Source organism: Bubalus bubalis, chromosome 11 (genome assembly GCF_019923935.1).
Source record: "Bubalus bubalis isolate 160015118507 breed Murrah chromosome 11, NDDB_SH_1, whole genome shotgun sequence".
Taxonomy (NCBI): domain Eukaryota; kingdom Metazoa; phylum Chordata; class Mammalia; order Artiodactyla; family Bovidae; genus Bubalus; species Bubalus bubalis.
Window position 1 is genome coordinate 43573471 of NC_059167.1, and position 22505 is coordinate 43595975.

The 22505-nt window shown below is 34.3% G+C and overlaps 1 protein-coding gene across 5 annotated transcripts in view; it reads right to left on the minus strand.

Moving 5' to 3' along the window:
• TRPM7 (transient receptor potential cation channel subfamily M member 7) overlaps positions 1 to 22505 on the minus strand; it is a 114070-nt gene that overhangs the window by 17718 nt on the left and 73847 nt on the right. For 4 of the 5 annotated variants that reach the window (XM_006077783.4, XM_006077782.4, XR_003112304.3 and 1 more), the window contains 13 exons: positions 21247 to 21421; positions 17684 to 17810; positions 16425 to 16609; positions 15407 to 15539; positions 13991 to 14706; positions 11935 to 12002; positions 9564 to 9660; positions 6920 to 6990; positions 5682 to 5716; positions 3825 to 3850; positions 1091 to 1141; positions 939 to 1004; positions 37 to 320 (listed from right to left, as the gene is read on the minus strand). In XM_006077783.4, the coding sequence (XP_006077845.1) occupies positions 37 to 320; positions 939 to 1004; positions 1091 to 1141; positions 3825 to 3850; positions 5682 to 5716; positions 6920 to 6990; positions 9564 to 9660; positions 11935 to 12002; positions 13991 to 14706; positions 15407 to 15539; positions 16425 to 16609; positions 17684 to 17810; positions 21247 to 21421 (2034 nt within the window). The remainder of the gene's footprint in view (positions 1 to 36; positions 321 to 938; positions 1005 to 1090; positions 1142 to 3824; positions 3851 to 5681; positions 5717 to 6919; positions 6991 to 9563; positions 9661 to 11934; positions 12003 to 13990; positions 14707 to 15406; positions 15540 to 16424; positions 16610 to 17683; positions 17811 to 21246; positions 21422 to 22505) is intronic. The other variant, XM_044925006.2, reaches the window with a different exon arrangement.

Sequence of the window (22505 nt, forward strand, 5' to 3'; positions counted from 1 at the left end):
AACAATGCTTCACTGTATACATTCACTAGCACTTACTCTAAGACAGAGATGCAGAACTGTATCTTCTTTATAAATACTTGACCATGTGTTAATCACTTCAGGAAGAAAAGATTTGATAATATAAAGATGTCCTGATTTGAGGATATCATGTTCTGACCAAGTACACTGTACTTTGACAGCTCTTCGTAAACCTCCTCCCATCTCCTCTTTACTTAAAAATTCTATTTTGGCACAGAGGCCCAGCTGTGACCAAGAAGACATGCTGTTATTCAGTATGTTGGGAGAACTCTCTTCCAAGCGATACACTGTGACAGGCTCACCTGCAAGATGAATGGACACATTTTAAGGTCAAAATATGACTCTAAAAAGCATGGAGCAAAAATTGGCAAGTATCTTTGGTTAAGATTAAGTTAAGGAATAGAAAATGAGATGGACCAGGTTGTAGTTTTATAAAAGAAGTTTAAGGACAAGAAATATTCAGAAACCAAGATCTAATATCTCTAAGTTCACATGTATTTGGTAATGACAAGCATTTTTGAAATCATGAACATTTTGGAGAAAAATTTTTAGAAAGCAACTAGACTTCTAAGTATTTGTAAGCTAAACTTTCAGACAGGAGGTTAGATCTGTTCCACAAATCCTGTGATATCAATTTATCAGTGCTTTCATTACTAAACTATGATCAAGAGCTTTTCTGAATTAAAATACACCACTGCTTCTGGATATGTCAGATTAAAGAAAAATCAATACTTCTGATGCCTTCGTCTATTTAAATATACCTGACTCCTGTAATCAGGCTAATTAAAACTTATATGAAGTTAACACTTCTTAATGCAATTTCTCCTCTTTCTGTCACCACCTATGTTCTATATCACAGTTTAAACCCACATACTAATTAAGGGTTTATTTCTCCTTTTATTTTTACTTCTTGGTTTTACCTCTTGGAGGCACAGGTGTAAATGGAATACTCTGGGATAATCTCATCAAGTTATTTCTTTCCACAGCTGCATAAAAAAATGAGAGAGAAATAATGAAATCCCCCAAAGCTCAAAGCATTACTAAATTGTTTTTAATATATACTATTACTAACCTGAGTAATAGTAATTTGTATCCATAACTGGCTTAAATGGAGAAGCAAGACCTAAAACAGCAAATAAGCAAATGAGACCCTTTTAAAAATAATAATACAGCATAAATTTTTGCTCAGGCATTCTCATTTAATCATTCCAAGCTGTCTGCAGGTAAGCTCTCTGCAATAAAAAAAGTGATAAATTATGTCCTTCATGTGCTTTATTACCATATTTTATTATGCCAGATAAGGCAGATTAGTGGTAACTGTGCACTCAAAAAGCATATGATAGTTTACACTCTCCTGTCATAAACTACATTCTTCCCTTATTCCCTACTCAAAGTGTCAGAGAAGTGTCATATCTTCAGAGTGTGGAGACATAGCCCTGTAACCATTTTAGCAGGTTGACCATGAGCAAATATGAAATGTAACAAAAAAAACCCTTCCTCCATTTCTAGATATATTTGAGGACTTCACTTTTTAAAAAATTTTCTTTATTGAAGTATAGTTGATTTACAATGATATGTTAATTTCTGTGAGGACTTCACTTAACTATAGTGAGAAAGATGGAGAATACATTGAACCTGCTACATGTTAAGCTTCTAGAAATTTCTAGAATATAAGTGCAAGAATAGGTTCTTTTTTATTTACATTCTTACAGGAGAAGGAAGTCAGTTAACAGTTATAACACTGTGTGATAAATTATATAAAATACAGTGTGTGTATGCATATTCTCATACACACAGAGTATAGGACTGTAGAGGAGAGGTACCAAATGTCTCCTGGTTGAAGAAAAGGCTGAAGAATGTCTCAGAGAAAAGAGGAAGGGAAAAGCAAGTAGTTTGGAAGGTGTGGCACGGTCAGGGTAACATTCGCTATACTTGAGAAACAGAAACCTGTTTAATATGAATAGAACAGTGGTTTTCAACACCATCTATCTATTTATTTATCTACCTACCTACTCACCAATCTATTTACCTATCCATATATCAGAATCACCTGTCTGGCTTTTCAAACATAGGCTTACCCAGATCTCACTCCAAAATATTCTAACTCTTCAGGTTGTGTCGTCATATAACTGATTTGGATTTATAACCATGTATCTGGATATGCAACCAAGATCTTACATTAATGAGCAAAAGTACAGGCATACCAGTAGGAAGTAAAGCTACAGAAGCAGGGAATACCAAATTGTTAAAAGCCAAATATGCAATGTTAAGAAAAGACACTGGGGGCTTCCCTAGTGGCTCAGTGGTAAAGAATCTGCTTGCCAATGCAGGAGACATGGGTACCCTGATACAGGAAGATCCCATATGCCACGGCGCAATTCAGTCAGTATGCTGCAACTACTGAGCTGAGCTCTAGCACCCAGAAACTGCAACTACTGAGCCTACATGCTGCAACCACTGAAGCCCACGCACCCTAAAGCCTGTGCTCCACAACAAGAGAAGCCACCACGATGAGAAGCTCATGCAACACAATTAGAGATTAGCCCCTGCTTTCTACAACTAGAGAAAAGCCTGCACAGCAACAAAGACCCAGCACTGCCAAAAATAAAATAAATAAAACTTTTAAAATACTTTAAAAATGAAAAGATGCTGATTTTATCCAAAAACAGTAGAAAAATGGAAAGTAGAGTAGTGACAAGATCAGATCTTTTTAAAAGAATCGTTTTCGTGGTAGAACAGAAAAGAGACTGGAAAGGAGCCCAAACTGGCACAATCACTTTGAAACCCTATTTGGCAGTAACTACTGAATATGAACACATGCACCCTACCACCAGCAATTCTACTCCTGTGTACATAACCCAATGAAAATAAATACATCCCGTTTACCAAACAACACGAACAAGAATGCTCATGCAGCACTATCAATATGAGCCATATACTGGAAGCTACTGAAATACCCACCAAATGGTAGAATTGATATATAAACTAAATATATTCATATAAGAAAATACTATATAGTAGTGAGAATGCACAAACCATCACTACATACAACAATGTTTATGAATCTCATAAGCCTGTGTAAGGACAAAAGTCAGACACAAAAGAAGAGTACACACTGTTAAGATTCCATTTATATATTTTATATAAATACACATAAATATATATACATAAAATAAAGAAAAATAGATAAAAATGTACATACACACAGATAAAATCAATCTGTGTTGTTTAAGGGGCAGAGGTTATAAGAGGATACAGTAGCTCAGATACTGACAACATGTATTTTGTGATCTGGGTGCCGATTACATGGGACTGCTCACTTACTACATATTTTCTGTATATGCATCAATAAAAGGATTTAAAAATGATGACAGTCTGAACTGAAAGCAGCAGCAGGATGCAGAGTGGAAGATGGATTCCAGAAATGTTTTAAGAGGTAAATATAATAGGACTTTGTGAGTGCAAGGTCAAGGGGGTCAAGAATACCTTCCTCTCAGGTTTCACCTAGCTGAATGAAAGAGTACCATTCAGTAACACAGGGAATATAAGGAAGAAACAGTTTGGGCAGCATGGATGAAGGGAAGTCGGAAGACTGCAAAAAGATCATCATTCACATGGTGAGTTACCATATTTATGAAACACATATAACAAAGAGAAATGAACTGAGGGAACAACTTTCTACTTCCTTGGCTTTTTTCAAATATGAAGCCTAATATTTCTTATCTAGGACAATGTTAGTATTTGCTAAAATAAAATACATTATATACAATCCTTAGCTTTTCACATTATATTTACTGCACACTCACCATTTAAGGTTCCTTCTTCAGGCGGCCTTAAGGAAAACACCAAAAAATATAATAAGTTAAGTTACAGCTTTAGTTTTGGCTACCATAAAACTTTATTTTATGAAGTTATTATAAATTCTTAATATAACATTATTAAAATAATTCTGAGATTCAGATTCATTTTTGTTTGAATATTTGCCATTTCCCTTAAGTTAGCATCAAATTCACACACAGATATGTATAAACCCATTATCAATAACTCATACCTCCAATTCAAGCCTACATAAATATCAGTAGTAGTTTGGAGCCAAACTAAAGGTTGAGTACTAATAGAGTAATATATTCCATGACTCCTCTATTATAGAGGTTCACTCCAGTACTTTTATACAATGCCTTGAAATGACTTTGCAAGACTATAAAAATTCAACAGAATTGATAGGCAAAGAACTGAAAGAACAGTAATTAGGTATCATTTTGCAAAACTCAACTGCTAAAGTTGAAAAAAATTTCTTTCCAATGTTGAACATAATTTATTTATAACATATATTGGTACCAAGTGGAGGGTCTATTAATCCCACAGATTACAGTACAGATTAGAGAGACAGGTATAGTGGAAAAGAGAGTGGAATGGAATAAAGAAAATGGATTAGAAGCTTCGTTCTCCCATTATACAGTTATGTGGCTTTGCTCAGGACTAAAGGACTAGATCCTGAAAGGACCTATAGAGTAGAAGACCTTGGTAATCTCTTTCTAGCTTTTACAATCTGATTCTGATGTTTGGTTTTCACCTTAATAACACAAATATTTTCTTACAGGAAATACTCTGACCGAGCATTAGCCCTTTCTTTACTATTGATAAAGCACTCTTTTCTTACCACCCAAAGAGTACTGCCAACTCTACCTCTGTGGGTACTTCTCTGGGTCAAGATTCTGTAATTCAATGTTCTCTCATTTGCTGAATTAATATCAACTTTAAATACCAAATCTGTACTTACACCCTACAGTTCTAGTTACAAAAGACATTTACTCTCTGAAGCGGTTTCATTATAAACAGGTCTTTCAAGTACCAGTCAGGACCAGGATATCGCCAAAATCTGACCAGCTGCATACATATGTAACATCTGGTTTATTTTCTTCTCTATACTCTCGCATCTATGTCTGATATAGAGAAGGAAATAGGCTAAACACTGTATAATATATAATAATTTCCCTCAAACTGGCTTCCCTTCTTAAGCATGCTTCCTATATCAAATAGGTATCAAAACAAGATTACTTTAATGTCCTTTGGAATCCTAAAATACTAATTTCTAGGCTAGGAAACACACAGATTATCTTTGATTCTTATGTTTAATCTGTACTGAAATTTTTTACTTTCTGGGGATGACTACTTGTCAGATGGTCTTCTGTTTCTACCACATCAGCTTTCTAGGGCATTTCTCTGCATGCAGGCTTTCTAAGGTACACTGTGTATTACTGCTCTAATCACCTAAGCTTTCCAAAGGCAGAAGAAAGACTTGTTGACTGGAACAATGGGCAGAGAAATTAACTAAGGCGTCAAACTAGGTCTTTGCAAGCAACCTGGAAACAGGACTAAATAATAAAATCATAATTCTACCATTATAAGGAAAATTTTAGTTGCGCCGTGACTACAATATGCCCATAATTACAGTATAATTATATAAAATCATAAAATATATACATTGACTCTGAATAAATGATTCCCCAATCTTTTCAATGTAAAAACAGGAGATCCCAAAATAAATAATCATCAACACTTGCAAGAAGTATTAAAGAGGTTATTATGCAAAGAGCAGAAAAAAGACAACATTCAGTAACTGGAGTACTTTTCACACTAAAGGTGAGACAAGGCTTACTTACATTTCTCTATTCAATGGTCTATCTTGTAACCAGTCCTTTGACAGAAACAAACACAAATGAAAAGTTAAAAGAAAAAGTCTCTAGACAAAGCGTAACTGTTTATCTCTGCTTTGTATCCTATAATACATTTTATGAATAAAGGGCTGAGAAGTTAATATGAATTTTGTTTATACAACTGAGCCAACAGAATAAAAAATAGCTATAAAAGCTACCATAAGGCCATTCCACAAAGTAAAATAAAGAATTTTACAAGTGTTATTTTCTATAATATAATTATAGTTGTCGGTTAACAATTTTCTCTTCTTAAAATACACATTTGTTTCTATGACTCTGAAAAAAAATGTGTTTGCTGCCAAAAGAAAAACGCATCAAAGTATAAAGAAAAAAAATTAAAATCATGCAAACTGTGACAAAGAAATCACTAGTAACAGGCATATTATGTGTGTACGTTGTGGGTTTTATTCAGCTGTTTTACGTTTCTAAGCGTCAATTTATTGTTACTCCCCCAGTTTGGGACTCATGTTTCCTGAATTTGAATCACCATACATTTCATCATTTTGGAAAATTGTAAGTTGTTTATAATCTCTTCAAATTCTATCTAGTCTCCCAAGGTCAATTCAGAGGTATTTTCCATATTTTTAATGTTAAACACATTTTCCATCTAATTATAAGCTATGTTACACTGTGGCTGAGTATTATTTCATTGTATACAGAGTGAAGTAAGTCAGTGAGAGAAAGACAAGTATCGTATACTAACGCATATATATGGAATCTAGAAAAACAGTATTGAAGAAATGGAGGTGCAGATGTAGAGAACAGACTTGTGGACACAGTGAGGGAATAAGAGGGTGGGATGACTTGAGAAAGGAGCATTGACATATATACACTATAATGTGTAAAACAGATAACTAGCAAGAAGGTGCTATACACAAGCAGCCAGCCTGGTACTGTGTAACTTACAAGGGTGGGATGTGGCTCAGGGAGGGAGGCTCAAGAGGCAGGGGAGAGATAGATAGATATAGATACAGATATAGATATAGATATATAAAAAAGTAATTATGACTGATTCATGTTGATGCATGAGAGAGACCACCGTAACACTGTAGAGCAATTATCCTTCAATTAAAAAAAACTTTTTAAAGCTACACATTATCTCAAATAAAATATCACCATGTTTTAGCTCTTCTCTAATAAATATGATTTTATACTATGCATATGTTTAATTGAAATGTACAAACCGGTAGCAAAGCTGCTTTGGAATCTACTTCATGAGTTTCTTCTGTAGATGACCTTCTACTGCCACTTTCCACTAAGAGAAAATTAAAAAAAAAAAAAAAAAAAAAAAGTTTTACAACTAAAACAAACTTTTAATACCAATTAACAAAATTAAAAGACGCTTACTCCTTGCGTTATGACCAACCTAGATAGCATATTCAAAAGCAGAGACATTACTTTGCCAACTAAGGTCCGTTCACTTTCACTTTTCACTTTTATGCAATGGAGAAGGAAATGGCAACTCACTCCAGTATTCTTGCCTGGAGAATCCCAGGGATAGAGGAGACTAGTGAGCTGCCGTCTATGGGGTTGCACAGAGTCGGACACGACTGAAGCGACTTAGGAGCAGCAGCAGCAGCAGTCAAGGCTATGGTTTTTCCTGTGGTCATGTATGGATGTGAGTTGGACTGTGAAGAAGGCTGAGCGCGGAAGAATTGATGCCTTTGAACTTTGGTGTTGGAGAAGACTCGTGAGAGTCCCTTGGACTGCACGGAGATCCAACCAGTCCATTCTGAAGGAGATCAGCCCTGGGATTTCTTTGGAAGGAATGATGCTAAAGCTGAAACTCCAGTACTTTGGCCACCTCATGGAAGAGTTGACTGATTGGAAAAGTCTTTGATGCTGGGAGGGACTGGGGGCAGGAGGAGAAGGGGATGACAGAGGATGAGATGGCTGGATGGCATCACTGACTCGATGGACGTTGAGTCTGAGTGAACTTCAGGACTTGGTGATGGACAGGGAGGCCTGGCATGCTGCAATTCATGGGGTCGCAAAGAGTCAGACACGACTGAGCGACTGAACTGAACTGAACGAAACACAAGCATTTCAAGGCATAATATAAAATTTTCCAAGGCTAAGTATCCTTTCCCTAACACTGCTAAACATAAGAATTACACGAGGCCCATGGGTCTCTTGAGAGGATATCCAAATTATTCAGTTTTTCTGTGAATAGGCAACATGAAACAAAAGAGTATGAAAAAAAAAAACCCCTGCTCTTTCTGTTTCCAAATTTCTTGTGTATCCTTCCAGCTACTTTGTGTTTGTATATATACCCCTGCCTTTCCTTTTTTTTATTTAAACATAAATGTTAATCATGTATCTTCAGACTTTTTTTTAAATTAATTTACAGACTTTTTTTTGTTGGTGGTTTTTAAAAATATTTATTTGGCTGTGCCAGGTCTTAGTTGAAGCATGCAAACTCTTACTTGTGACATGTGTGATCTAGCTCCCTGATCAGGGATCAAACCCAGGCCCCCTCAATCAGGAGCATGGAGTCTTAACCACTGAATCACCAGGGAAGTCCCTGTTGTTGGATTTTGAACTTTAAGCTTGGAGATCTTTCAGTATCAATACACAGAAGATTCTTCTATTCTACTTGGATGCTACATTGAACTTCATACAAAGGACTTACAATAATTTGTTTAACCAAACTACAATTAATGGACATTTGGCCTGATTTCAAATTCTTGCTATAATCCTAGCCCTTGTCTTCTTTACTGGGAGGTCAATAGATACTGCCAAAAATGAAACACGAGGATGTGAAACTACAGGCATTCTAATGTTAGTAATAATATCCAAGTTATCTGAAAATAAGAGTTTTATTTCTTCCCTCTCAATCCTTCTACCAATTTTTCTTCCTTTTCTTCCTTTGGCTAAAATGTTAAATAGAAATGATAAAAGCCAGAATCCTTGTTTCCCTTCTGGGGCTTTTAATATTTCATTATGAAGTATGGTATCTGTGGTAAATTTTTGTTAAGATACCTTTTATTTAGATTAAGGAACTCCATTCTATTTTTAATCTGCTAGGAGTTTTTAATCATGAACGGATGTTGAATTTCATCAAAGTCAGCCTTTTTGCATCTATTAAGATGATCAGATAATTTTTTTCCTTTAATTTGTTATTATCATGCCTTAATTATATTTCAATGTTAAACCCATTTGCACTCCTAGAGTAAACCTAACTTGAAGAGAAAGGAGAAATGATGGTGAGGGCAATATAGTAGTACTGCTTTTCTTAAGAAATCTTAAAAAGATTATATGTACCTAACTGTATGGAAACATCTCCAGGCCACTTGATTTTTAGATAAAAAATTAAAGGTGCAGGGCATGTATAGTATGCTACATTTTGTATTAAAAATGAGAGGCAGAAAAGACTTATTGTCATATATGATTATATAAGCATGAAACTCTAGAGGAAAAGCAAAAATAACAGTAGTTACATATGGGGCTAAAGTGAGAAACTGACAACGATTTTCCAAGTGCTTGTGTGTATTTTAATTTTGAATCAATAAATGTATTAGCTATTTTTAAAGATTAAATCAGAAAAACAAGTTGACTGACTATACAGATTAAAACAGAGCAGATGCATTTGTAAAAGTTAAAATCAGCAGATTTGTAAAAAGTAAGTCTGCATTTCTTTTAGGACTAAACAATTGGTTAAAAAAGAAAAACTATTAGAATGTTAAGATTATGTTCTATTCAAGGTTGAGAGCAACAATGATGGACCAGAATCTTCATTTTCTGACTCCTGAAACATTCACTGCTCAGGTGTGTGACATACATAAAATACCTTTTATTTAATATAACTCACGTAGTCAAAACACTCACCTTGTTCTGAATGAAGAGGAATAGAAGTTTTGTGACGCTCAGTAAATCCAGTGTGAGAACTCACATGTTTCAAAGTGTTTTCAGAAGGAATATCATTCTGCACAGGGTACATATACACAATTTTAAAACAATTTAACTAAATTTCAAATCACTGTTCTAAGTAGTATAAGAGTCTCTGGATGTATTTAGCTCAATATGTTTTAATCTACCTGGACTCCAAAGAGTATATTACAAGTTACAATTATTTCTTCAATATCAATCTCAAAAACTGCCATCAAAATAACCTACTTGCTTATTGTTCATAAATCCACCTGAATGAATCCTTTTCCATAGTAATACAAGTTCATAAAAAAGTTGGGGAAAAAATAGGAAACAATTTGGAAAATAATAAAACATTATCAGTTAACCTAAAAAAGAAAAAAACTACTATTTTACACTAAAATTAAAAGTGATAACAACAATTTGGAGGGTAAAGGAGTGGAGGGGAAATTTATTTGGGGGATTTTCAGTAGCTTTCTTATTGATCTGTATAAGCGATTTGTATACCAAAGATTTATCTGATCATTATTTGTCAGATTTCTATTTTTTTAAGATTTATCTGTGCTTCATATTTTTAAGTTCTCATCTCTCTACATCTTTCCCTTAATATTTGTTTAAAAAGCATTCCTGACTTACTGACTTAATATTTCTATTTTCTTAGGTTTTTTATGATTTGAATTTTTACATTAAATCTGGAATTCATTGAGCTTATAAAGTGATATGAAACAGATATTTCCAAATTTCTACCCACTTGTCCAATTTGTGTGTTTACTGACGAAGCATTCCTTTTCTCATTGATTTCTAATTTTACCCTTACTAAATTCTAATTTGTAGAAGAGTTATTTCAGAGTCACTAAAATGTTTTACTAAATATTCATGTTTCAACTGTACCACCTGTATAGATATTTTAGTATCTAACAACTAATTCCCCCTCATTTTCTTTTTACCTATTCATTTTTCCAGATGAACTAATGAATTTCATTAAACTAATGAGGGTAAGCTGATAAATTCATTTTGTTTCTTTTTAACTATAAACAGGTCACACTATTATGACTTTAAAATATTTCCAAACGTCTACCACCCCTCAGAAACAATGGGTTTTAAAATATTACTACCAAAATAAACTATTACTTTCATTAACAAATTTAACATATCTCAAGAAAATTAAACTTTTCTACCTTTGATGCTTCACATTCTTCACATTACAGCTGATTTACTTAGCCAACAAAAAGTGTTAATCTTCCTTTTATCACAAAGCAACTCTAATTTCCTTTCTGATTTTAGTTGCTTCTTTTGGAACCAGTTCTAGTTATTTTTTGTTTCTGTTTTGCTTAAATACTTTCCTTGACATACTCTTGGATGCAGTGACACATCAATTTTATAGAACCATGTCTGACAGAAATTCCAGTATGGGACTGAAGAGTGAACTTCAGGTATCTGTAAACTTAAACCTTAAAAAAAACAAACCTTAAACCTTAAAAGCAGAAACATATGTGCATTTTTTCCTGGAGTGGATCTAAAGTTTTTATTAGATTTTCAAAGGGATGTAACCCACAAATGTTTAAGAACTCAAAGTCTCTGACCAACATGAGCTAGAACTCATTATTCTATTAGCATAGTTCTTTTTCTCTAAGTAGGTTACTCAAAATTGTTAAACTGAAAACATAGCCACCACTTTTCTTGCCACTCAGAGAAACTTATTTCTTTTTGTTTTTAGCAGGAAGCTATCTGCACACTTAAAATTTTTCAGTCTACTTTGGCTTTAAGCTCATTTAATAGGGTCACTGTTAAAAGGTGCAATCTGTGGGGAAACCCTAACATTTACCGTTTTCCACTAGGAAATGTCCATTTATCCTAAATGATTTCCCATATATAACAAGTACTTCATAACAGCAAAATGATGCCATCAAAGTGCAATGATAAATTCTTTCAACTGTTGCTGTAACACCTTGTTGAAGATATATTAAGAGCTCAATGAAGTATAAGTTAGAGAATAACAGCCTAAGTCAGGGTAACTACTACTAACAATCGAGAGAAGCAGAAGTACTAAAAAAACATTTAGGAAGCAAAACCAGTTAGACTTGGCTGTTGACTGGAAGGGAGGAGGAAGAGTATAAGTTTGTCCTCGTAAACTAGAATGCTGACATTATTAACAGAGGCAGGAAATACAGGAGGAAAAGAAATATGTCTGCTGAGCTTAACATATTTCAGATGATGATGATGATGGATGGTCTCTGCTAAAACTGTTTTTACTGAAAAACATGTTTAATTTTATTTTGAACTAAACCCCAAAACAACCAAATAAATTGCACTGCTGTAAGGATTTACTTACAGATAACATTTCTTTTATCTTGTTTGATGTTTCTTTAAACCTCTGTAAATCCATGCTATCTCTGTGTCCTTAAAAGGAGGAGGGAGAAAGATACAACAAAAAGTACTTGTTTATTTTGATCTATCAAAATAATCTGATTGCCTAGTCTATTCAAACACATGATTTACGTTGTGTTGTAAGTAGTTTTGATGGCTCTGCCATTTTCTGTAGCTTCCCTGAGAGTGAAAATACTTGTTAAAAGTTGGAGAACATGAGCTGTTCAGTTTATAGTAACAGGATCCTAAGAGTCCTACAAGTGATATGAAGTGAATTGCTTAAAATTTAAAAGAAGAAGAGAACAATCATTATATTATCAGAGAGAGAGAGTGTGTGTCTGTGTGTGTGTGTGTCAGTCGCTCAGTCATGTCTGACTCTTTGCGACTATAGTCTGCCAGGCTCCTCTGTCCACGGAATTTCCAGGCAAGAACATTGAAGTGGGTTGCATTCCCTCCTCCAGGGGATCTTCCTGACCCAGGGATCAAACACGGGTCTCCCACACTGCAGGCAGATTTACTGTCTAAGTCATCAGGGAAGCTTTTATTATCAATAAAAAAGCATTATATATTAAGATGTTTATTATACATATGACACATGCATATTACATATACAGACATCAAACCTAAGGATATCTGTATCCATCCCAGTGGCAATATATTAACAAAGAGACTAAAATGTGTTTTAAAAATGAAATGGGATATATTTAATGTAGGAAAAATCATCTCTATAAACCACAGTCTAGCAATAAAGACCAGCATGCTCAGTACCTAGATAAATCATGGGGTTGGCCCTAATGTGGAGACTTCACATAGATGTAACATATTCTCTGAACAATCTCTATACATGTTCCATGACTAGGTAAATTCCTAGGCTGGGAAGCTACACAGTGTTAAAAACAAGGCTAAGAAGCCACCTCATGGAAAAATTCAAACCCAAAGAGACAGATGGCCTCCTTCAATCCTTGGAACACTCTGGTTATGTCCACAAACAACTCAAGTTGTTTTCTAAGAATTCTTTCTTAAATACTTTTATTTTTAATAATCTAAGAGGAAGGCTGTTAGATATGTTATTCTACACATATCTGGGATCTGGTTAGCTCTATAAAGCATCCTCTCTTCACCTTTTCCTTTCATGTGGCATAATGTCAACATTTAAATAACAAGCTATTATCAAAAACAAAACAAATAAAGCCTTAAACATACAAACCAAAATATTAGTTATTTCTTTCTTCTTGCCTTAACTGCCAAATTTTTGAGCAGCCCCCTTTCCACTGGTACTTTACTTTCTCTCCTCCCATTCACACTATTTTTCACTATAATCTGGCTTCTCCCTCCATCACTTCCTTCACCAAAACAGTTTTCACAAAGGTCATTGATATGTTATCATTGCCAAAAGATATATATCTTGAGTCCTCATTTTATTTGAGGTGAGGTATAAGACTGAATCATTCCTTTCTGAAATGCTCTCCTCTGGGTACATAAATGGGTTGGCCATAAATACTCATTTTTCAAGCAGAATCTTAGTTTTCCCTATAGTCCCAATGTAAATATAAGTAATATAACCTTTCATTCTCAAAGGTGTACTAGTTTGAATGAAAAACTATATGGTCATCCTATTTATAAAACACTGTTCTTTGCCAGTTACTTTTAGCCTCCTCTTTCCCTCTGTATTTGAAGCTTACACATCACTCAAGTTCTTTCAATGAAAGTTGATTATTAAGAGACTATCCTCAAGTTGAAAAGAAAAGACAGAGTACAAATAAGTTTTCCACACAACCACTATCATAGTAAGTTGCACCAAAGAGGTTATGTGCTAACATAACTATTACAGCCCAATTCAACCTATTTCCCCCACTTCTGATTCCTTTAAAAACTTCAGGACTATACTCTATGAAAAGATAGTGCACTTTTCACACAATTACGTAATTTTATTAATTGGCAATTTATTTTTATTTCTATGGTGATAATCATAATTTTAAAAAAAAACTGTTGATGACAAATGTCAGTTTTTCCAAACTTACCTACAAACGCTCCAAATTCTATGTTATCTCCCTCTGCAGCTTTGGAACAAACAGTTTCTTGATCTTTGGTTACAGTTTCCAAGTGGCCTTTACAACTTGGCTGAGATGGTGTACTAACAAAAAATTTGGTTGGTGGGGATGATAGATGTGGTATACTGTTAGATGAATTGCCTGGTTTTTGATTTTTACTAAACATTTTTAAGGTTTCTACTCCATGTATTCTCTGTCGCAGTTCTGGAGGAGAGACAGCACTTGGGAATAAGGCACTGCAAGAGGAACCAGCCTCTGGAAAATTGAATTCTTTTTTCTGGGGTATTACAGGTAAATCCTGACCAAATATGTTACACTGGGAATCTTTTTCATCTTTCATAAAAATATTACAAAGAAAAGGATTATTACTTTCAAGACCACCTTGAGGAAGAGAGGAACTAAGTGTATTTACAACACTGTGCTTTTTCCATACAGAAGGTCTTACAGGACCGTCATCAATAAGGTTTTGAGCTAAGTGTTTGGAAATGCTCAATTCGCGTGTGATTTCATTGTGAACTTTGCTAGCTTCTGAAGCTTTCTGGGCAGTGAGTGTTTTTAATGTATCTACAGTCAGGGCTGAAAGATCTTGCAAATGGCCAATTTGAGAATCTAATGATTGTAACGATCTTTTGATATAGTTGACACGATCTCCAACTTCTTTAACCTGAATGCACATCTGTTCCACTCTGTAATGGAAACACAGGCATTTTACAAATGCTAAAAATTAGTTTAGAAATTATTTCTGTAATCTTAATAAATGATGTTGGTAAAAAGAAATTTTACATGCACTCAAACAAGGTAAAATATAAAATCTTTTATAATTATTCATTTATAACAAGGCATACCTTATGTTTAAGAAAAATCCTATTGCAATAAAAATACATGATTTCAAAACATGCTTTTGTGCCACAGGCTATTTATTCCCACCTCAGAGTAACACAAGAGTATTCAACTACATATATTGAATATACATATTCTATATTCTACATATAATATAGAACTATTATTACCACTACTGTAACTACACAAACACCATATACTTTTAGAATGTAGCAAAGCTAATGGAAAGAAACACATGTTTTAAATAATTAAAGATATAATAATTAAGACATAATTATTTAAAATAATTAAACAGTAATTTTTCTCCACCAACCAGTAAAGAATATTAACTCTTTTCTGCCCCCTGTAACAAGGGTCCAAAAACATTAAGAGACTGACTGACTTACATGAAGTAAACAACTGATCTGTCTCCCAATATCTAATGTAAAATCATTACTAAACTTACTTGTTTGACAAACACAAATCGCACAATGACCATGTAAGAGAGACATAACTAACAGAACCCACTCTGACATAAAATCAGTTATAATTAAAGAGTTTCTGAACCTTTCAAAAGTGACACGAATTCTCTCTTCACTCCCAGAATGAAATTTGTCATCTTTTTCATTAAAATACATCTCAACACACTGCTCTTCAAAATCATGAAGTTTCTTTTGATCTTCTTCTGTTAAAAAAAGTTCTATGGCAGGAAAAGGAAAAAAAAAACATAAACAAAGACATCGAGATAAACTTTAGCTCAAGAGTTCATGAAAGTGAAAGTGAAGTCGCTCAGTCGTGTCCAACTCTTTGTGACCCCATGGACTGTAGCCTACCAGGCTCCTCTCTTCATGGGATTTTCCAGGCAATAGTACTGGAGTGTATTGCCATTTCCTTCTCCAGGGGATCTTCCCAACCCAGGGATTGAACCTGGGTCTCCCGCATTGTAGACCGACGCTTTACCGTCTGAGCCACCAGGGAAGTCCACAAGAGCTCGTAAGATTATGTAAATCATCTGCAACTGTTTTCTTATTAAAAAACTTACTGTTTCTGAAGCCATAGATAAGTCATTTCTACTTCTTTCTTCACTCACAGTGTGATATCAGCAGAAAATGGTATTTCCCCCTTTTCTAATTTCCTTTTCCTGTGAAACACCCTTTCTCATCTGTCTCTCTCACCTGTCCCTCACATACTCAGGTAGAAGAATTTAAACACTGAATTGGTAGAATAAAAAGTCACTGTAAAATTTTAGGCAGAGTTTGACTTCATATCATGCAGTGTACAAAATATACTAAAAGTGTTAATTCTTTATGTAGCAGTCAAAATGGTTTGTAGAACAGCAAGTGTTATGGTTTATATTAGCATTTTAAGAAAACTAAATTGAGATGCCATATCAAAAAGAAAGTTTAATACTAAATTTACTTTTGAAGATAACCATACTGCACTTAAAAATACTTTATGCTTAGGCAAATCCAAAAGCCTTTACAATAACATTAACCAATTAAGTCTTCTGATTAAAATTAATATTTATCTTTCAGTATAATACTGGCATGTGATAAAAACATTTGCCTTAATATACTTTACTTACTTGGTCCATCCGAAGTCTTATCTTTTTTTCTTCTTTTACATATGCAGCAAAAAAGAGAAACTATATGGCTGAGAATGATAAGTGGTGGAGGCAGAACTGGTTTCTCATGATAAGCCATAATGAAATGATAACGTTGGTACTTCCATACAATATTGGAAATTGCCTTCACTTGCAAATACACATTGCTTAAATAACAAAGAATAAACAAACTTAAGTAAGCACATTTTAAAGTTTGAAGTACTAAAATTTTACTGTAATTATGTTCTAAACAAGGATTCAAAGAAGTATCCCAATATAAAAAAGACTAAAAGGCAAACGAGAAACTGGAAAAAACATATGCAGCAAAAACATAAACATATTGATATTGTTGAGGGTCTTAATTACAAACCAACAAAAAATAGGCAGAAAATATGATTTTAAGCTTTTAAAATGGTATATAAATGACAAAAACAAAAGAAAATATTCAATCTGAAGTAACACACTAACTGCAAATAAAAATAAGACTCTTATGTGCTATAAAAAATAAGCAACCATCAAAAAGATAACACCTCCTATGAGCACAGATTTGGGGAAACAGGCAGATTTTGACTTACGTGCATGAAGCCCAAAATATAAATATACTGAATAGTTCTACTTTCAGGAAAACACTCTAAGGAAATACATAAGGACTGATCAAAAATTTAACCACAATGTGGTCTTGGGGAAGAAAAAATTATAAATAATCAAATGGAGCAATAAAACATACTAGCTTAAAACTCATGATCTATATCATGGAATACTAACTAGCCAGCCATTAAAAAACTGGAGAGGAGTATATATTAATGTAGGAAAAATTCATGTTCTGTGTACTTAAAAACAGTACACAAAACTGTAAGAACATTGTTTTTGAAAGGAAAAAAACGGTTCATATATGTTCATAAAAGATAAAGATGTACATCAAAATATTAAGAATGGGATTACTTAAGAATTTTTCTATTTGCCTTTCTGTTTTGTATATTGTACATGTGTTCTCTGACCATTGAGTAATAAATCCCATATAAATATTAAATTTATAAAAGAATGGAATGCTGAAAGATAGAGTTTCAAACTTAGAGCTGATATGATTTTGAAAAAGCATGCTTTATTTACATTTGTCAGAAATAATTCTTAGTAGCTTAAGCCTCAATATAATCATATTTAAAATTTTGTATAGTTCCTTCAAAAAGAAAACTGTATATTAAATGATCTCATTACAATAAGCAGCTGAGTAAAATTCTTACTTGAAAAATGCAATGAGAAGATTGACCATAATGATATACTGTACAAAGAGGTAGACTGCTTGAAGAAATGGAGTCAACCATGTCCCAGGACCACAGATATGAGAGATACTGGAATCATTTGCACAAACTTTAGAGAGAGAGAAAAAAGAATTAAAACACAGTAATTTAGCAGTTAACTGCTTCTAGTCAGTATTAGATTACATTTGTTTGAAGGAAGTTTTGATTATGTATAAATCTGTTTCACAGATTCTAGCAAAAGTTTCTGGGCAGGCAGCCATATAAACACAGAAGAATTTTGTGAGGGACGCAGGTACAATTTTACCACTCTATTCCACACAAGGAAGTGTATTTCCATATTATGTCTACCCTTCAAGGTAGGGTTTAGCCAGAGGAACACTAAGGAGAATAAAACTCTGAGATTCAGCCACACATTCTATAAGAAAAATAACTGAACCATAAAAGAGTATGATAAACTCATAGTACATTTACAAACATGTAGACTACTGAGTTTAGTTTATAATGCCACAAGACAGGGTTGAAGAAATGGTTAAAGTGTCTCCCAAATACACAATGATTAGATTTTAATTCCTTGCTTTTTATTGCCTCCACCTGGAATGTTTCTGAAGCTATAACATACCTGGATTAAGGAAGGGAAGAGCTTTAATACCCACCACAGAGTTATGAGGAATAAGATAAAATAAATTCAAGTATGGCAAGGATTAAAATTAAATAATCATCAGTGACAAGTTTTATACAAATATTTCTAATACACTTAGCACCTGGTATTGTCTAAGCATTTTACTTAATTTGGCCTCATCTTGCAGCATGCGGGATCTTAGCTTCCCGACCAAGGATCGAACCTATCCCTTCTGCAGTGGAAGGGCTGTCTTAACTGGACTGCCAGGGAAGTGCTTGTATGCATTTTAAAAATATACACCACTGAAATTCTCATCATGGCTGTATCATTCCTTTCAAATAAATGGTTTTATGGGCAAACTGATGCATATAGTCCTTTCACTCTTAAAAAAATTTTCCAATCTATTTCTATTCTATTTGGATTAGTTTGATGAAGCAAATACCCAAGAAAGAGAATGCAGGAGACTAAAAAACTTTATCTAATGCTTTATAACTAAACTAGAACCACATCAGAAAAAGAACAGACAATAAAAACCTGGAAAAGAAATCAAAAAGGAAACCATTAAACACAAAATTTTACCAGGCTGGTAAAATCTGTTTTAATCAACATCTGGTAACAACTGGTGACCACTATGTTACCATCCCCTGTTCCAACACCTATAAATAGGTGGGTAAAGAGCAACACAGGAATAGGGAGAGGGAGGAGTAAAGTAAGATGGAAGAGAAAGAGCAAGACAGAACACAAGCAAACTAACAAAAATACGATTCTGTAACTCAATGTGGAGGTCAGAAGAACATCCCTGAAAGTTTGCATTATCATCTATGTTCTCAAGTTGTCTTCTCATTCAGCTCAGTTGTGTCCGACTCTTTGCAAAACCAGGGACTGCAGCATGCCAGGCTTCCCTGACCTTCACTACCTCCTGGAGTTGCTCAAACTCAAGCCCACTGAGTCAGTGATGCCATCCAACCATCTCATCCTGTAACCCTTTTTCCTCCTGCCCTTAAACTTTCCCAGTATCAGGGTCTTTTACAATGAGTCAGCATTTCACATCAGGTGGCCAAAGTATTGGAGCATCAGCTTCGGCACCACTCCTTTCAATGAATATTCATGGTTGACTTCCTTTAGAATTGATTGGTTTCATCTCCTTGCTGACCAAGGGACTCTCAAGAGTCTTCCCCAACACCACAATTTGAAAGCATCAATTCTTCAGCGCTCAGCCTTTCTTAGGGTCCAACTCTCATACCTGTACATCAGTACTGGAAAAACGAGAGCTTTAACTACACGGACCTTTAACCTTTGTCTGCAAAGTGATGTTTCTGCTTTTCAATTTGCTGTCTAGGTTCATTATAGCTTTTCCTTCAAGAAGCAAGCATCTTTTAATTTCATGGCTGCAAGTCACCATCTGCAGAGATTTTGGAGCCCAAGAAAATAAAGTCTGTCACTGTCTCCATTGTTTCCCCATATATTTGCCATGAAGTGATGGGACCAGATACCCTGATCTTAGTTTTTTGAGTGTTGAGTATTAAGCCAGCTTTTTCATTCTTCTCTTTCACCCTCATCAAGAAGTTCTTTAGTTCCTTTTAGCTTTCTGTCATTAGGGTGGTGTCATCTGCATATCTGAGGTTATTGATATTTCTCCCAGCAATCTTGATTACAGCTTGTGCTTCATCCAGCCCAGAATTTTGCATGATGTACTCTGCATATAGGTTAAATAAGCTGGGTGACAATATACAGCCTTGATGTATTCCTTTCCCAATCTTGAACCAGTCCATTGCTCCATGTCCAGTTCTAACTGTTGCTTCTTGACCTGCATACAGATTTCTCAGGAAGCAGGTAAAGTGGTCTGGTATTCCCATCTCTTTAAGAATTTTTCACTTTGTTGTGATCCACAGAGTCAAAGGCTTTACAAGATGTTTTTCTGGAATTCTGTTGCTTTTTCTATGACCCAACAGATGTTGGCAATTTGATTTCTAGTTTCTCTGCCTTTTCTAAATGCAGCTTGTACATCTGCAAGTTCTTGGTTCACATACTGTTGAAGCCTAGCTTGAAGGATTTGAGCATTACCTTGCAAGCATGACATAAATGCAACTGTGTGGTATTTTGAACTTTCTTTGGCCTTGCCCATCTTTGGGACTGGAATGAAAACTGATCTTTTCCAGTCTTGTGGCCACTGCTGAGTTTTCCAAATTTGCTGGCATATTGAGTGCAGCACTTTAAGAGCATCATCTTTTAGGATTTGAAATAGCTCAACTGGAATTTCATCACCTTCACTAGCTTTGTTCATAGTAATGCTTCCTAAGGCCCACTTGCCTCTTTAAAAGAACAGAATAACCTTATGCAGAGAATGTATTGAAAGGTGAATTTTAAAATTCAATAGTATATATTGATTGATACAATCAACTAATCAATTCCATTATGCTTGCCTTGTTTAGACATAGGTAACCTGAAGTCAATTTGAGCTAATGAGATAAAAATACAGGTTCAATAGGGAGCATCTTGGATATGAGACATTTCCCTCTGGAGAGAACTATGGAAAACAGTGTCTCTTTCCTCCCACCGCTAATTAGAGAGTCTTAAAATTGTAAAGGAAACCCTTTTTGAATCAGACACTGATTACTGAGCACTGGGATGAAAGAACAGGTGTCCTTAGCTATCAGGTAACCCATCACAAAGACACTCTAGCACTTTCTGTTATGTGAGTTAATATATGTCCTTACTGTGTAAGCCAGTTTAGGCTAAATTTCATTATTTGCAACAAAAAAAAAAACTGAAATACTTTTTTCAATTAATGTTTATGTTTCTTCTGAGATTAATATATTGTGGGAAGGCTAAGGTTATAACACCTTAATTTGTGAAAATACACAGTATTACTAAAATGCAATTCTGACTTTAACATAAGATAAACTCGTACACATTAAATCCTTACCATCAATTTCATAGGCATAAACTTCACCAAAAATCATCCAGTATGGATGAAAAACTATATCTTTAGCAAGAGTCCAAGATGGTGCTTCACGAGGATAAAGTATTGCCTTTCTGGGAACACCAAAACTAAGTAATACAAGAGCCATAATCACTACAATGTAGAACATATTGGCCACCTGTTAAAAAATGAACACTGTTAAAATACATGGGGATTTATACACACAGATAATTCTTCATCTTAAAAAAGTTTCTAACATTCCAATAGATAGTTTGAATCTTTGAGTTTCTTTTTATTCCTAGCAGTAACATTCAGGAAATCTCATCACTATATAAGCCTGAACATAAAGGAAATTATATAAAAACTGATCTGTGACATCAGGCAACTCATAGGCATCTTCTATATACTGAACCATAACACAGGCTCAAACCGGAGTCTGCCTATCTCATGTCCATGAAGCCTTTTAAAGAAGTATAGACATAATGGGCAGATGCAAGGAATCAATTTCCATGAATGTTCTTCCATCCTGAACTCTATCATGGTGCTTTGTCTCCTGGGCTGTGAAACCTTCTAAGAGGTAAATACAACAAACTAAATTATCAGTATGTGTGTCTAAAAAAGAACTGATCCCCATATCTGGTTAACAAACCCTTTTGCAAGTCAGATGGTTTGCAACTATTTAATTTCAACAAAATTAAAAAGAGCCTAACTGAGCTATTACACAATAAATCATTAAAAAACAATTTTTACTGCTAAATCACAATGTGAATTTTGACATCATTACTCAGGAATTCAAATAATTAAGTGAAATGTAATAAGAAAACTTTAATTTCTATCCACTTATTATATATACATGTATTCAGCACTTACATATAAAAAAGTGAATGTAGTCTCACTCTAGCAATATGTAGTAGTATTCATGCACAGAAAATAAGGGGAAAATCCCATTCAAGAGACTACATGTATAATAAATCTGTATTTTAATCTACTATGAACTAACAATAATTGCAGTAATAAATCAACCTAAAGTAAGTTATTATAACATTTTCATATATGTTTTGAACAAGTATACAGTGAAAGTAGAAATGGAAGGTGAGACTATGAAAAGTAAAGAGGACAGTAAATCTAGAATAGATGGAGAAATTATAAAACATTTACTTAAATATAATCATTTAGTCTTGATCCTTTAGCTTTAAAATTGTTAGATCTGCTAATACATTTCCTTTTAAAATTAAGTCAGAGTCTCTGTAACTTGCAATCAA